Source organism: Panulirus ornatus, chromosome 10 (genome assembly GCF_036320965.1).
Source record: "Panulirus ornatus isolate Po-2019 chromosome 10, ASM3632096v1, whole genome shotgun sequence".
Taxonomy (NCBI): domain Eukaryota; kingdom Metazoa; phylum Arthropoda; class Malacostraca; order Decapoda; family Palinuridae; genus Panulirus; species Panulirus ornatus.
Genome location: NC_092233.1, coordinates 57,365,886 through 57,380,504, shown reverse-complemented (window position 1 = coordinate 57,380,504; position 14,619 = coordinate 57,365,886). Strand labels below are relative to the sequence as shown.

Below are 14,619 nucleotides of genomic sequence, written 5' to 3'. Positions count from 1 at the left end.
TGTATGAACGAGTATACAAATGCGATGACGGGAGAACCATACACTGAGAATGTTGTGGGCCTTGGGAAAGCAGGTCCATCTGCGAGCTGTGATCCATCGTAAAGTTACGATGCCTAATACAACCTACGACGAAGGATTTCTATCGGTCGACTGTGCTAATGCAAAAAAAAAAAAAATCAGGAGGGGGAGGAGAACCAAAATACATAAAATCAATCGCAGTAGAGAATGTTTACGGTAACTGAAAAAAGGGATGGAACCCGAAGAGTTCTTTTTTTTTTGGGGGGGGGTCAATGACAATGACGACTTTAGACGACATGTTGAAGGTTGAGCATCACTTGACAACATGGTGTACCTGGAGACTCGGCATTAGTCTGAGTTAAATTCATACCCCCACATTTTAAAGCACCGGGATATTAGCAGCATCGCTTCGCAATTTGCCACTGAAAATCATATATTTTGGTGATTCTACGATTCTGCGTCGCAAGTCTGCAACACAGTAAGATTAAACATCTTAAAGGTTATATATATGTCTGTCAATTGTCCTCCTGCATGTTAGTGGCTTTAAAAAAGAGTTATGCTAAAAACGCCTCAGTATGTATAATCAGACACATATTCCCTTGGTTTCACACTTCGAAAAAAAAAATAGTAAACGCACCAAAATATATATTAATCAAAACACGTGGCACAACTCGCCCCACCTCAACAACACGCTCACACGCGCGGGCAATCAAGAAAAAGAATAATAAATTGCTCCGGTAAATTCATCGCGGCAGCCACCTTGTACGCTGTGCGTCTGCGCTTGTTAACACGGTCACATTCAAGACGCTCGTCAGCACCGGACGGCGAGGGTACGTTATCTCAAACACCTGCAGAAGGTGATCACGATGTTTAAATCCTTGGTTAGACCTTGGCCTTCACGGCCTTGATGCTAATGACAGCCGATAATACACCCAAATAACCAACATCCAAGTTATCTCCTTAGGGAAAGCCATTATTAGAGTACATACGTTTCAACTGATATTTAAAAGAAATTACATTATCAGAGCTTTCGTCTCCCTGGCATTATATTCCGTCAGCTATCCCCTTACAAGACTGGTACTATTAACACTGCATGATGTGGGCCGCCACAGTCCAGAACACAAGGTGTGGGTCGGTAAATACAAGGTGTGGACGCGTGAACACAAGGTGTGGGTCGGTAAATATAGGGTGTGAACGTGTGAACACAAGGTGTGGATCGGTCAATATAGGGTCTGGACGTGTGAACACAAGGTGTGGGTCGGTCAATATAGGGTGTGGACTCGTGAACACAAGGTGTGGGTCGGTCAATATACGGTCTGGACGTGTGAACACAAGGTGTGGGTCGGTAAATATAGGGTGTGGACGCGTGAACACCAGGTGAGGGCAACAGTCTGTAATAAGTCTGGACCGGTTTACACCAAGTGATGACCACAGTGTACCCTAGTGGTGCCCCATCACCATGGCCGGGGATTAAGGGCTGTACAAACACTGCCATAAAAGGTGAATTTTAACGAGAGGCGCTGAGGCTGAGGCATAGTGCGGGAATGTTGACAATGTGTGCGGTCGGTGGTGTTTATGGATCCCGGACAGCAGCCGCCTCGCGCAACAGAACATTATCGTCATACTACAGAGAGTCCACAAAGAGTGTGACACGTCACTTCACACGGTATTGTTTGCACCAACTCGTTGCCAGACACACTCACACATGAGCAAAATTTAAGAAAAGAAAGAAGTCTGGTATTTTCAGATGAGCTTCGTCACCGGGCTGTGTTTGTGGTGGTGTGGCGCGGGATACCCCCATGACGCGTCGTCGCTCGCACGTATACATAAGAGACTTTATGTGTCGTGTCCAGTCACCAGCCCCCAACTGAGCCAATGATCACCCCCCACCTCTCCCCAGCTGGCACACCTACATGGGGAAGAAGAGACGAAGAAAGGCCACATCCGCTAACTTAATCTATCCTCTATCTGTCAGGCCCCCAAAGACCTATTGGTTTACCCCGGATGCTTCACATGCCCTGGTTCAGTCCACTGACAACACATCGACCCCTGCATACTACATTTAAATTACCGTGCACGCTTTTCACCCTCCTGCATGTTCAGGACCCCTATCGCTCGAAATCTTTTTCACTGTACAGTCTTACATCTTGAAGGGAACAGTGCCTTGGTTCAAGACAACGAAGCCATGGCAAAAATATCAAATGACTTTTTTTTTGTTTGCATCTGTATTTGCGTACGATCGACAACACAACCCATGTCCCAAATCCAGTTTCATTGATGAGGGGGGAACGTTCTTCAGCAAACTGACATAAAAGCCGAAGACATACGTTCAGTGATTAACGGAATGGAAAATAAAGCAATGAAAGAAGCGAAAAATGAGATAGTTAAGCCTTTGACTGCCCCTTGCAGTACGTCAATTACTTCAGGAAAAGTTCTGGATGAATGGAAGTTCGTGTAATACTGATATTTTGAAAAACGGTAATAATGTCACTGCCCAGAAATTATCGTCCATTTAGCTTAACGCCTGTAGTTGGAAAACATATGGGAACCATCATTTGGGATAGAATTGCAAGCCATTTAGAGAACCACCTCTTAATAAACAATTCTTAGAATGGTTTTCAACCAAATCTCTCGTTTGGAAAATTTTTTGTGATATTATCAACATGAATGACGAATGTATGGAAGTTGATGATATCTATCTAGATTTCCAAAAAGCTTTCGATAAGTTTCAGTATCAAAGATTACTAGCAAAAAATTAAGTAACGTGGCACTGATGGGGTTGTACTTTAGGGGATAAAAAAAAGTTTGGTTACCTGGCCGTAAACAGAGTACTGGTTAATGTTCAAGTTTTAAAATGGTTATATGGTTAATGGTCAAGTTTTAAAATGGTTAGACGTAACAAGTGGGGTGCCACAAGGATCAATCTTGGGTCCGGTTCTCTTAGTCATAAATATTAATGGTACTGAAAATGGGATGCACTGCCAGATATCAAACTTCGCTGGTGATTCAAAGCTGGGTTACATATATATATATATATATATATATATATATATATATATATATATATATATATATATATATATATATATATATATTATCCCTGGGGATAGGGGAGAAAGAATACTTCCCACGTATTCCCTGCGTGTCGTAGAAGGCGACTAAAAGGGAAGGGAGCGGGGGGCTGGAAATCCTCCCCTCTCGTGTTTTTTTTTTTTTTTTTCCAAAAGAAGGAACAGAGAAGGGGGCCAGGTGAGGATATTCCCTCAAAGGCCCAGTCCTCTGTTCTTAACGCTACCTCGCTATCGCGGGAAATGGCGAATAGTATGAAAAAAAAAAAAAAAATATATATATATATATATATATATGGAAGCCGTGATTGCTAGCAGTACATTGTTGAGTATAACAACAACAACAATAATAATAATAATAATAATAATAATAATAATAATAATAATAATGATAATTCAGCCAGGTACTCACCAGTTGGTTAAGTCTGATATCGTCTGTGACCTCTGATATATTAACCCCGGAAATCACCACTGGGTCAGCCTGGACCTGACGGGTAGAATAAATAATATTAATAATAATAGTAATAATAATAATAATAATAATAATAATAATAATAATAATAATGATAATAATAATAATAATAATAATAATGACACCCACCTTTAAAGAGTACACCCTACATCTCCTTGAAAATGACCATACACCGTCCTACCTCACGAGATCCTACACCTGCAATATACCTGCAGTCACCATGCAACAAGGACCTCACCAGCTCCCACAAATACCACGGCAACAGTCACCACCATCACCATCACACAACATTCTTGCGACACCACGAACGTCACTGACCCTCCTCAACATTACAAATGTTGTATGAGAATATCCTCTGAACGTCTTCTCTGTTTCTACCAACACTAGGATATATCCTGCATGTTGTGATCTTCATGTACGGTGCAACTCTACCTCCCGTGCTTCATTACCAACGTCAATATGTCCTCTATTTCATCAATCTCGTATCTGGCTAGACCTGGTATATTATCTCTGTGTAATATGCGTATACGGGTATTCTGGCCCTACTTTTTTTTAATCGTGACTAACGCCATTAACAATTTCCCTTTTGTTTCGATGGGTCCAAGGACCATCGACCCACGTATGTCGACGTACAACAGCGTACCCACTGTGCACTCGCAGCCACCAACCCCTTGTTACTGTACCCACTGTACACTTTCTGTACTTCCTACCACCACTCCCCAACTATTCTAACCCACTAGACACTGCACTTGCGTTTTTTGATCCCCCAGTATGTGCCCGTCACCCACACTGTCGCAAAAATGCTTTGTCTTTGTGTACTTATACATCATCAAGTCAGCAAAGGCTCCAATGGTGAGCAAAACTGTCATCCGTCCACAATGTCTCATAGTCTCTTGTCAATCAAGAGGAGAATCATCGTGTTTAGCCCTGCGTTCTTAACGCCACCAACGTGTTTAGGCTGCCGTGGGCACCACATCGTAGCCACGGACAAAGTCAGCAACATGTGTGTGTGTGTGTGTGTGTGTGTGTGTGTGTGTGTGAAGGAGTCGAGGGTAGAAGTCATGTGTCCCCCGTCCACACTAGCCAGGTACAGGATAGTGTTCGTCACCACCACTGCGACCAGAACATTAGGCCAGCGGTTCGAGAGAGAGAGAGAGAGAGAGAGAGAGAGAGAGAGAGAGAGAGAGAGAGAGAGAGAGAGAGAGAGAGAGGTTCTTGAACCCCCAATGGAATACGTGAAGCCTCACCAGGGGCACATCAAGACGTACATATCTTGTGGATGGACTGAAAGTTTGTTACGTGTGATGTATAATAAATCTACGATTCTTATTACAGGTTTTCGGGTTCTTACATTTCTAATGTTAGGTGTAATTCACTGTGAAAAATGGAGATGAAAATAATGATAATCAGCCACTGCTGAGTGAGGTGAGACCAAGGGATAAGGTCCACAACCACAACAAGGGATAAGGCGACAGGAAAAACTTCATAACTTATACTTTGGGGAATCATTTACGTTCCTCGCGCCACAAATTTCATGGATCTGTTGATACTCTCTATACAATAACAGTTGTAACAGGAACTTAAAGATATCTAGGACAACGATCACTAAGGCTCGTCGGCAACTCCATGATCGGGGACAGATGATCCTAGCATTGCTCTAGACAAGCAAACCTGGAGTGATATGGTCAATGAAGACGACACGAACGTAGCATAGGAAAGCTTCAGTAAAACCTTCAAAGCAGTAGAGGGATCTTACATGCCAATGCGTTATATACGAATTCCTTTGTATTCCTTTGTATATCAGTAAAAACAGCGAGTTTAAATCTAGCGAGATACTTATTAGGAAAACTGCTTCTCATGTTATACTGTAACATGCTACTCACCCCACTTCACAATACACAAGAGAGCATAAAAAGGGGGACTTTTGTGACAATCATACAAGACCTCTGAAGTATGGAATTACATGGTAAGTCTGATAAGGTATATTCGTACGTTGAAGACAACTTCACAGACACAGGTTGAGGCGATTGTCCCATTAATTTCTGTCACCCATCTACACATTATTTTCAAAGCCACACCTACATAATAACTCCAGCCAAACCACATGTGTACAACAAATCTAAACCACACACCTATATCAACCAAAGCCAAACCTCACGTATATCATTCTAATCCCAATCATCTTCATACACCTCAGCTATACATACACTGTATAAAGCCAAACAATATCATCTATACACATGTAAACAATGATCGCATTGTAAAGGCTCGTGATGTTGGTAGGCCTATCGATCGTCAGGGTCATGAAGGCCGTCAGAGTTGGTACACAAACAAAAATGCCAAAAAAATAACATCCTCAGGTGTTTCGAGATAACCCTCCGGCCAAACGCGTAGCTCTCACTGCCTAATGGCCTTTGTTAAGGCCATACACATTCCCACTACATCTATACAGCTATTGTTAAGGGCTCACACCCCCTCCCACTACGTATACAACCCTTGCTAAGAGCACACTACACCTTCCCACTACATACACAGCCCTTGTTAAGGGCATACACCCTCCCACTACATATATAGCCCTTGCGATCGGGTTTGTGATGTTCCTGTGTAGCCAATACCGGCGCAGGCGTGGCAGTTGCCAGACTCCTCCAGCAGACCCGTCCATCAAGCCACTTCATTCCACAACTCCGTTCCCTGGGCGTGGCATCCCCACATATCTCACTCGAAGCCTAGCTTATCACTGCCACCAAAACTTCCGAAAACAAACGGGTTTTCCAAGGCAGTGATAAACATACTTGCAATAGGCTTATTAAAAATGAGGCAAGTCACGTATTCGATGGTACCAACTCCTCCCAAAGATAATATTAATATATATATAATGTATCATTAGACAACACTTATATCACCTCCTACGCACGTGTGGAGCCTGTTTTCTTCGTACGGGGGGGTACACAGAGATATATAGCTCCCGTTCGGGTATCGTGCCAGTAAAATTCATGAGCTCGGAAATGCTAGAGGGCCGCCAGTGGGTAGGCTGCATGCATGGTGAAGGCCAAGCTACGTAGATGGCACAGAACACAGCCGCTATGGTCGCTGATATTATTTTTAAGTGACACATGAGCTTTAAATTTAAAGCACGACGGTGCATGACCCCGAGCACGATGGTGTAACCCTTTGGGTATGACGGGCTTGAAACCTGAACTTCTCTGGCCCTTAAGGTCCAGCCTTATACATACCCAAGTCGTAACGTCGTACTCAAGGGTCACGCCAGTGTGCTCAGGGCTCAAAGGTCGGTACACAAGCATGATGATACCAACACATTATTTTTTTTTCATTTTTCACTGTTGTAGCCAGCAAAACGTACTAAAAAGAGATTATCCACATTTAGCCGGACGCTCGACACTTACATAAATAGCTGTTTTTTGAAAGTTCACGAACACTGACGGACGAAATTATGCCAAACGCACAGCCTGCGCTCACTGTTCACCGCAGGAAAATATATATATATACAGTTACGAAGAATGAGTCGTGAGTTAGGTGTTGTCAGGGGGTTATCATGTATGAAATGGAGATGATATGTTTGTGGAATGACTGCCAGCGTCGTCCCACTTGTAGAATAAAAGAGCCAACCTGGAGTAACAATTGACAGCTACTGAAGCGCTTGTTCACTGCGCAGCTATCCGGTGGTACCAGTAAATAAAACCTCTTAGACCGGTAGCTACCTCCTTCCTCCTTAGCTGCAGATAAGCTGAATAGTTAGTTATCTAAGAGGCCATCTAGCTTAACCAAAGCTTAGCTAGGCTAGGCTAGGGCAAGACTCGGAGGGCCACGGCTACGCCCGCCCATTTAACCTATCAAAACCACACAGGTTGTGGCATGAGAGAACCTGTTACCACCTCATTACGTAGTGGAAGAACCACGTTTTTTTTCTTTTCTTTAAGAATATGTAAACGTAAGTTTGGTGTTGCCTCGTCGGAAGGTATGAAAAACTTACGTCACAGATGTGTTTACAGACACTCCACGACCACTCACACTGCTCACTACTGAAGACACGAACGCACACAGAGGGTGAGAATTGTCTATCATAACTGGTTGTCGAAAACGAAGGTATGGCCACAAGGCAAGAAAAATACTTTTGAGGAAACGCCAATCCCATTACCTTTGCCTGACTTCAACAATAACATCTGGCAACCCAAGTAAAGAACCCGGTTCCCTTTAAGTGTGTTGTGCGTCGGTTGGCGGCGACATCAGCCACGCTGTCGTCTTCAATTATTACGTTTTTTCCTCGGTAGTTGAGCCAACATTCTCATGGCTGTAGTGAGAACTTATGGGCGTCTTAAGTCAAAACGAAAATAAGATATGAAACACATATTCCAACGTTTCCCAGAGATGTATTCCTACAGGTACATTATGTAATACCCAAAAGCAAATCTGACATTCCAGGGTATATCTTATGATTCCTGCAATCCCTGTAGATAATCCAAGTAATCCTAGGGTATCAATTTAATACCGAGGGTAAATCTTGTAATTTCTTGATTCATATCACTGTATATATATATAATATATATATATATATATATATGTATATATATTAATATACATAAATATTCATCTATTCAAAGATTTTAGTACAGGGTGTAACTTTAGATAACTTTAAATATTAATAGTTACCCATAAGAAAACGAAAGAATACAATTTTCTTTATTCAAATGCTGCAACCATTCTCTTTGTTGAAAACACACTACTGGGTAACTAATCTAATCTATCATTAGCGGCGCGTTATGTAAAACTTTCAAAAGTTTAATAAACTAGCTACCAAAGTACAAATGAATAAACATACGCCTTAGCCAACATCGCTACCATGTTTACAGATTACTCTGGTAGGTTTTTAATAATACTGTGCCGTGAAATAAAGGTTCTGGATTAACAGCTTTTATCTGCTGCTAGCCAGTAAATGCAACATACATACGGTGTTCAGCGTGCTCACAGTATTGCCCTTAATAGTTTCATAGAAGCTTAAAAACATCCCTTGAAGACGACCATACCTTCGTGGTGAACAGATCAAGAGAGAGAAGTGTGTGTCAATACATCGTCCAACAACGCTTAACATACGACTCTAAATATTTTTCTTCTTTTTATCTACGACTGCAACTTGCAAGATTATGTGTACCAGCTCTCGGGTACTGGTAGCAATACAGGTACTATTAGTGGTACGCTGTCTACAGGGAACGTATCGGTTTCAGACTAATGGAAATGAGTTCGTTTCCTTCAAAATTATAGTCTCAAGGAACCATTTACATATCCAAGGAAATTCACTAAGCCACACATACAATGGAGACCAAACGCGAAGTAAATGACAAATGGAGTCTACAAGTGAGAGCGGGTTGGTGAGAATCACCAAGTGATAGTAGGCCCTAAGGAGTCCCACTCATGGCTGGCTAGCTGCCTCGGTCCCCTCAAACAACCACCAGCATTAGTAATGTCTTCTTTAAGGTCCTTCCCTCTATCCTACGTCCAGATCTGGGCGTACTTCCCCTCCGTCTGTCGCACGACCTGACGCAGACATACGACCCTTAATCTGTCGTACAATCAGACCCCTTGACGTACCATCTTCCGTTTGTAGTAAGACCATACACAGACGCACTACCTTCCCTTTGTCGTACGACCAAACTCGGATGTAGTATCCTCCATCTGTCGTGCGACCAGACCCGGATGCACTGCCTCCCTTCAGCCGTACGACCAGACCCGGATGCACTGCCTCCCGTCAGCCGTACGACCAGACCCGGATGCACTGCCTCCCTTCAGCCGTACGACCAGACCCGGATGCACTGCCTCCCGTCAGCCGTACGACCAGACCCGGATGCACTGCCTCCCTTCAGCCGTACGACCAGACCCGGATGCACTATTAAACAAGGTGAGGTAATGTGCAGGACAGTTACCGACATGGGGACAGTGTCGACATGGGAGGGGGGATATAAATAGCCCCGTTCCTATGGGAGGCTACAGGTTTCTCCCATGCGTTGGGGCCCTGAGCATGTGGGAGAAGAGTACACCACCCCACCATCTCCCATGTTCGTCCAGCATCCTCCCCGCTAACCTCACCACTGCTTTGCTAACGTCATCCACGACCCGCTAACGTCTCGTGAGGCGTTTGAAAGACGTATGTTGAGTCACCCATGAATGAAAGTCCATTACGATGGCATGGTAATGTAGACCGTAAGACAAGTGAAAGATTAGGGTGGGGAAGGGGGAAGATGTGTGTGTTAATATTATCTACAACCCAACAGAAGGACTGAGGAACATATGGTGAGCTTCCGTGAATAGAATGATGAAATCTGATGAAATGCCAAGGAAGAAATTCCAGACAAACTGCACGACATACACACATACGTAACGTGGCTAATTGCCTTTCTCGACGTTGCTACAAGTCTCGCCATCATCTCCAAACGTTGGCTTATGAACTCCTACCCCTACGTGATTAGTGTACAAAAACCCTTACCCTCACTACTATGGTCACAGGTAGCCCAGTGTCGTCTGATTTAACTCAGTGTGTGACATATGACGTTGGAAACGCCACTGAACTTCACTACCGGGGAGTCCATTCTCCTCGATCTTCCGCCAATCAACGATCCTCTATATCTCTCCAGGGGTCCACAATAATGGACCTGGCGGCCACGCCCGCACAAGCAACGCTCTCGGTGTTCCCGCAGCAGCATCTTGCAATGATATATACTCGTGTATCAGAGCAATGAGAAGTCAAGATGTTCTAGTGTCTTGTACACACATAGGCATCTTGCGCATGAATACAAACCCCCCCTACCATCATAGTCTGACTCATTCCCTCCTACAGAAGCACCACGACATCACATCTCTTGCCTTAACATCATCATCATCATCATCGTGAGACAATCGTCCCTACACCTGCTGCTTCTTGCAAGACTGGTAGCGTCTTGCCTACAAGCCACACTCCTCTGTCCGTTCCAATAATGTCTTGTCGTCATACCCCTTCTGGCTGCACACCCTCTCAGCCTCTCACCATCATGAGCGAATTGAGACATCCTGAAAGCTCACTCAATGTATCACACACAAAAGCAATCGAGAAGGAAAGCTGTGAGGATGAAGTTGTGTCGAACAGTTGAAATACGTGTTTCGTGAAGCTGGTACACGATCATGTCTTATGGAGTGGTGGCGTCTGACAGTGAAGGTCAGGTCTAGGAAGCGACAGTGAATCATGATTGAAACCCTTGGTGATGTCTGGGAACTGATAATGAAGGCTCAGTCTGTGAAGTGACAGTGAATCATGATTGAAACCCTTGATGATGACTGAGAAGTGACAGTGAATCATATCTCGAGTAAATGGTGATGTCTGGGATGTGATAATGAAGGCTCAGTCTGTGAAGTGACAGTGAATCATGATTGAAACCCTTGATGATGTCTGGGAAGTGACAGTGAGTCATGACTCGAGTAAATGGTGATGTCTGGGATGTGATAGTGAAGGGTCAGGTCTGGGAAGTGATAATGAACTATGACTCAAGTCCTTTATCTATTGTTGATAAGAACACTGACTCATTACAACAACAATGATGGCTGTGGCATCAACGGGAAACCATCACACGTATTGCAGCCCAAGGACACTGAGGGGGAACCAGAGAATATGACCTGACCTGACCTGACCTGCCGGGTATAGTGGACCTGACCTGATCCAGTGGGGGGAGATATATATCCCTGATCACCAGAGCCTGTGCAACTCTCAGAACAGACACCTTGCCTCAAGAGAGTGCGGGGAACACACTCATCGCTATACTTAACTCGCCATGAATCAGGTGTGAACTAATGGAGGAGTATGTTGTGCCAAGGGAGGGCATCTGTGCACTTTTGTCTCAGCTGGTGCCGGCCAGGACACACCTTGCACACTCGACTGCTCTCACACACACACACACACACACACACACACACACACACACACACACACACGCACGCACTTTAACGAGGCACTGTGGCTTTGATGGGAGTCGAGAGCGTGTGGATCTTGCATCCGAAAGGACCAGTTGGGAAGTCATGTAGAAGAAGCACATTTGCACTGCCTTCCTCTCCAGCTGATACACGACACTGACATCATTGCTGAGGGAAAGCTTCTCATCATCGTCTGAAAGGATGCGTCTTACCTCACCGAGGTTCGAAGTGAGGAGCTGCGCAAACCTGCGCAAACCAAAGACTAAACTACACATCATCTTCCTTGAAGAACCAAACTACAGACCACCTTCCTTAAAGACCAAACTACAGACCACCTTCCTTAAAGATCAAATTACACACCACCCCCCATAAAGACCAGACTAAATACTTGCTTAACCGAGAACCAAATCTAAGACCAGCTTAACCGAAGACCAAATTTAAGGCCAGCTTAACCGAAGACCAAATTTAAGGCCAGCTTAACCGCAGACCAAATTTAAGGCCAGCTTAACCGCAGTTCAAACTTTAAGGCCAGCTTAACCGCAGACCAAACTTAAAACCAGCTTAACCAAAGACCAAACAATAGACCTGAACAATAAAAACAACAAAAAACTACTTAATCAAAGACCCACCTAAAGACCAGCTCAGCCAAAGACCTGTTTAATGTTAGTCTTTGTCAATTTAGTCCTAGTTTTCTGCTGTTCAGTGTCAGTTTTGCGTATTTTAGCGCTAGATTGTGTTAGACTAGTGCCAGATTGTGTTTGATTAGTGCAAGATTGTGTTAGATTAGCGTCAGATTGTGTTAGACTAGTACCACATTGTGTTAGATTAGTGCTAGATTGTGTAAGATTAGCGTTAGTTTGTATATATGAGTTTCGTGTCAGTTTGAATGCGAATCTACCTCCATTTCTAGTGCCAGTTTAGTGAATGTTTGGTCAGTTTTGTGTCAGTTTAATGCCAGGAATCGTGCATAACAGATTCCGTTTTTCTACGCTCTGATGCTTTTGATAATGGTATAGTGTGTTAGAACATAGAGCGCCAGTGGTCTATCCTTTTGCTATGAGTCGCATGTGGTTTTTACAGTGCCATATGGTGTGGGTGGCTCCGACACTCCTATGTGTGGACGGCTTCGCACCGACCCTGTGCCATGTGGTGTGTGGGCCGCACCGACCCTGTGCCATGTGGTGTGTGGGCCGCACCGACCCTGTGCCATGGGGTGTGTGTGGGCCGCACCGACCCTGTGCCATGGGGTGTGTGTGGGCCGCACCGACCCTATGCCATGGGGTGTGTTGGCGGCACCGAAACTGTGCCATGTCATGTGTGGGTGGCACCGACCACGTTATATATATATAGCTAAGCTGGATTATACATAGCCGTCTCAAGTAGCAAGACACGCGCCACCACGTCACCCTGACGTACTGCATTGTCCCGTGACGTAACGTGCAGCCGGGGTCAATGGAAGCGTCCACGGACCTTATCCTTGACCACCAGTAACGCCTAGGGCAAGACGTCACCCTCGATCACCATGATCGACCCGAGGCAACACGTCACCCTCGATCACCATGATCGACCCGAGGCAACACGTCACCCTCGACCACCGGGGTCTTTTAGGCCAATATGTCATCCTCGACCATCAGGATCGTCTAGGGTAAGACGTCACCCTCGATCACCAAGATCGACTCGAGGCAAAACGTCACCCTCGACCACCAGGGTCTTTTGGGCCAATATGTCATCCTCGACCATCAGGATCGTCTGGCCCAACACCTCATCCTCGATCTCTAGAGGGCCAGGATTACCACCTGGTGGCTCACATGTCAGGGGTGGAGTATGACTAACATCAGGAGGCAAGAGACAGGCCCTGTTTCCCAGGTGAGGAAAAGACGTCGGTGTCCGAGGCCGAGGCAGGTGGAGTAAGGGGTGAGGAACATGCGTATGTGCCTAAGGCCGAGGTAGGTGGAGTGAGGGGTGAGGAACAGACATGGGTGCCTAAGGCCGAGGCAGGTGGAGTGAGGGGTGAGGAACAGACATGGGTGCCTAAGGCCGAGGCAGGTGGAGTGAGGGGTGAGGAACAGGCGTGGGTGTCCAAGGCAGAGGCAGGTGGAGTGAGGGGTGAGGAACAGACGTGGGTGTCTGAGGCCGAGGCAAGTGGAGTAAGGGGTGAGAACCAGACGTGTGTACCTAAGGCCGAGGCAGGTGGAGTAAGGGGTTAGGAACAGACGTGGGTGTCTGTGGCAGAGGCAGGTGGAGTGAGGGGTGAGGAACAGACGTACATGAGTGTGTGAGTGAGGGAGAGGGAGAGGGAGAGGTGAGAGCACCGGGTAAGGACCGTCTGGCCGCCTCCATCACCACTCACACCCACTGATAACCGGCCTTAAATAGCTGGCTCTATGACGCGTCTCCAGCAGCTCCTCCTCACCACCACCTGCACCAACACTACCATCCGTGACACCACCTGCCCTACCACCAGCTGTGACACCATTGCCATCTGTGGCACCACCAGCAGGACCGTCTGCCTGCCTACCAACACTAGACCTATGAACCAAGGACACAAGCTCCTGTCATAAACATGAGGAACAACAGGAAGTGCTTTCCCTTCAGGAGTGATCATTTCATACTGTACGTGTGAATCGTATCATGTAGTGAGTATCCAGCGTGGTGGGGATCGAACTCGCCTCCTCCCGCCACACTAAACGAGTGCCACTAAACAGCAGTTCGAGTGCCAAGCCCCTTAAGGCACTGAGACTTTGATGTTTACTGGCCCAGGTAGCAGGGTTGGAGCCCCGCCATCGCAAGAAATTCCAGAATGCGTCGAATATCTGACAATCACACTTTTATAACCCCCACTGCACTCCGCCAGACATTTTCCTTTTCCGAAAGCCATGATACTTGTTATCGGTTGTGGCTGTGACACACACAAAGTTCGACCAGCGGTCCACGATCGTGTAAGGTTGTGATCCAAGATTATATCACGCGGGGGGAGGCAGACTCCTGGCCACGTCTGGGTCGTAAAGTAGCGTCTGGCGTGTGCAGTATAACGTAGTGCAAGATGATGAAAGACGTATTGATTGATTCACCACAACACCGACGGACGAAAGGTCTTACGAGGGAAGGGGA

At 45.6% G+C, this 14,619-nt stretch overlaps 1 protein-coding gene across 10 annotated transcripts in view; it reads right to left on the bottom strand.

Moving 5' to 3' along the window:
* The window catches only part of LOC139750965 (uncharacterized), a 115,509-nt gene that overhangs the window by 61,808 nt on the left and 39,082 nt on the right, over positions 1-14,619 (bottom strand). For all 10 annotated transcript variants that reach the window (XR_011713257.1, XM_071665923.1, XM_071665927.1 and 7 more), the window contains one exon: positions 3,499-3,573. Coding sequence is in view for 9 of the 10 variants with exons in the window: in XM_071665923.1 (XP_071522024.1) it covers positions 3,499-3,573 (75 nt within the window). In the remaining variant the exon portion in view is untranslated. The remainder of the gene's footprint in view (positions 1-3,498; positions 3,574-14,619) is intronic.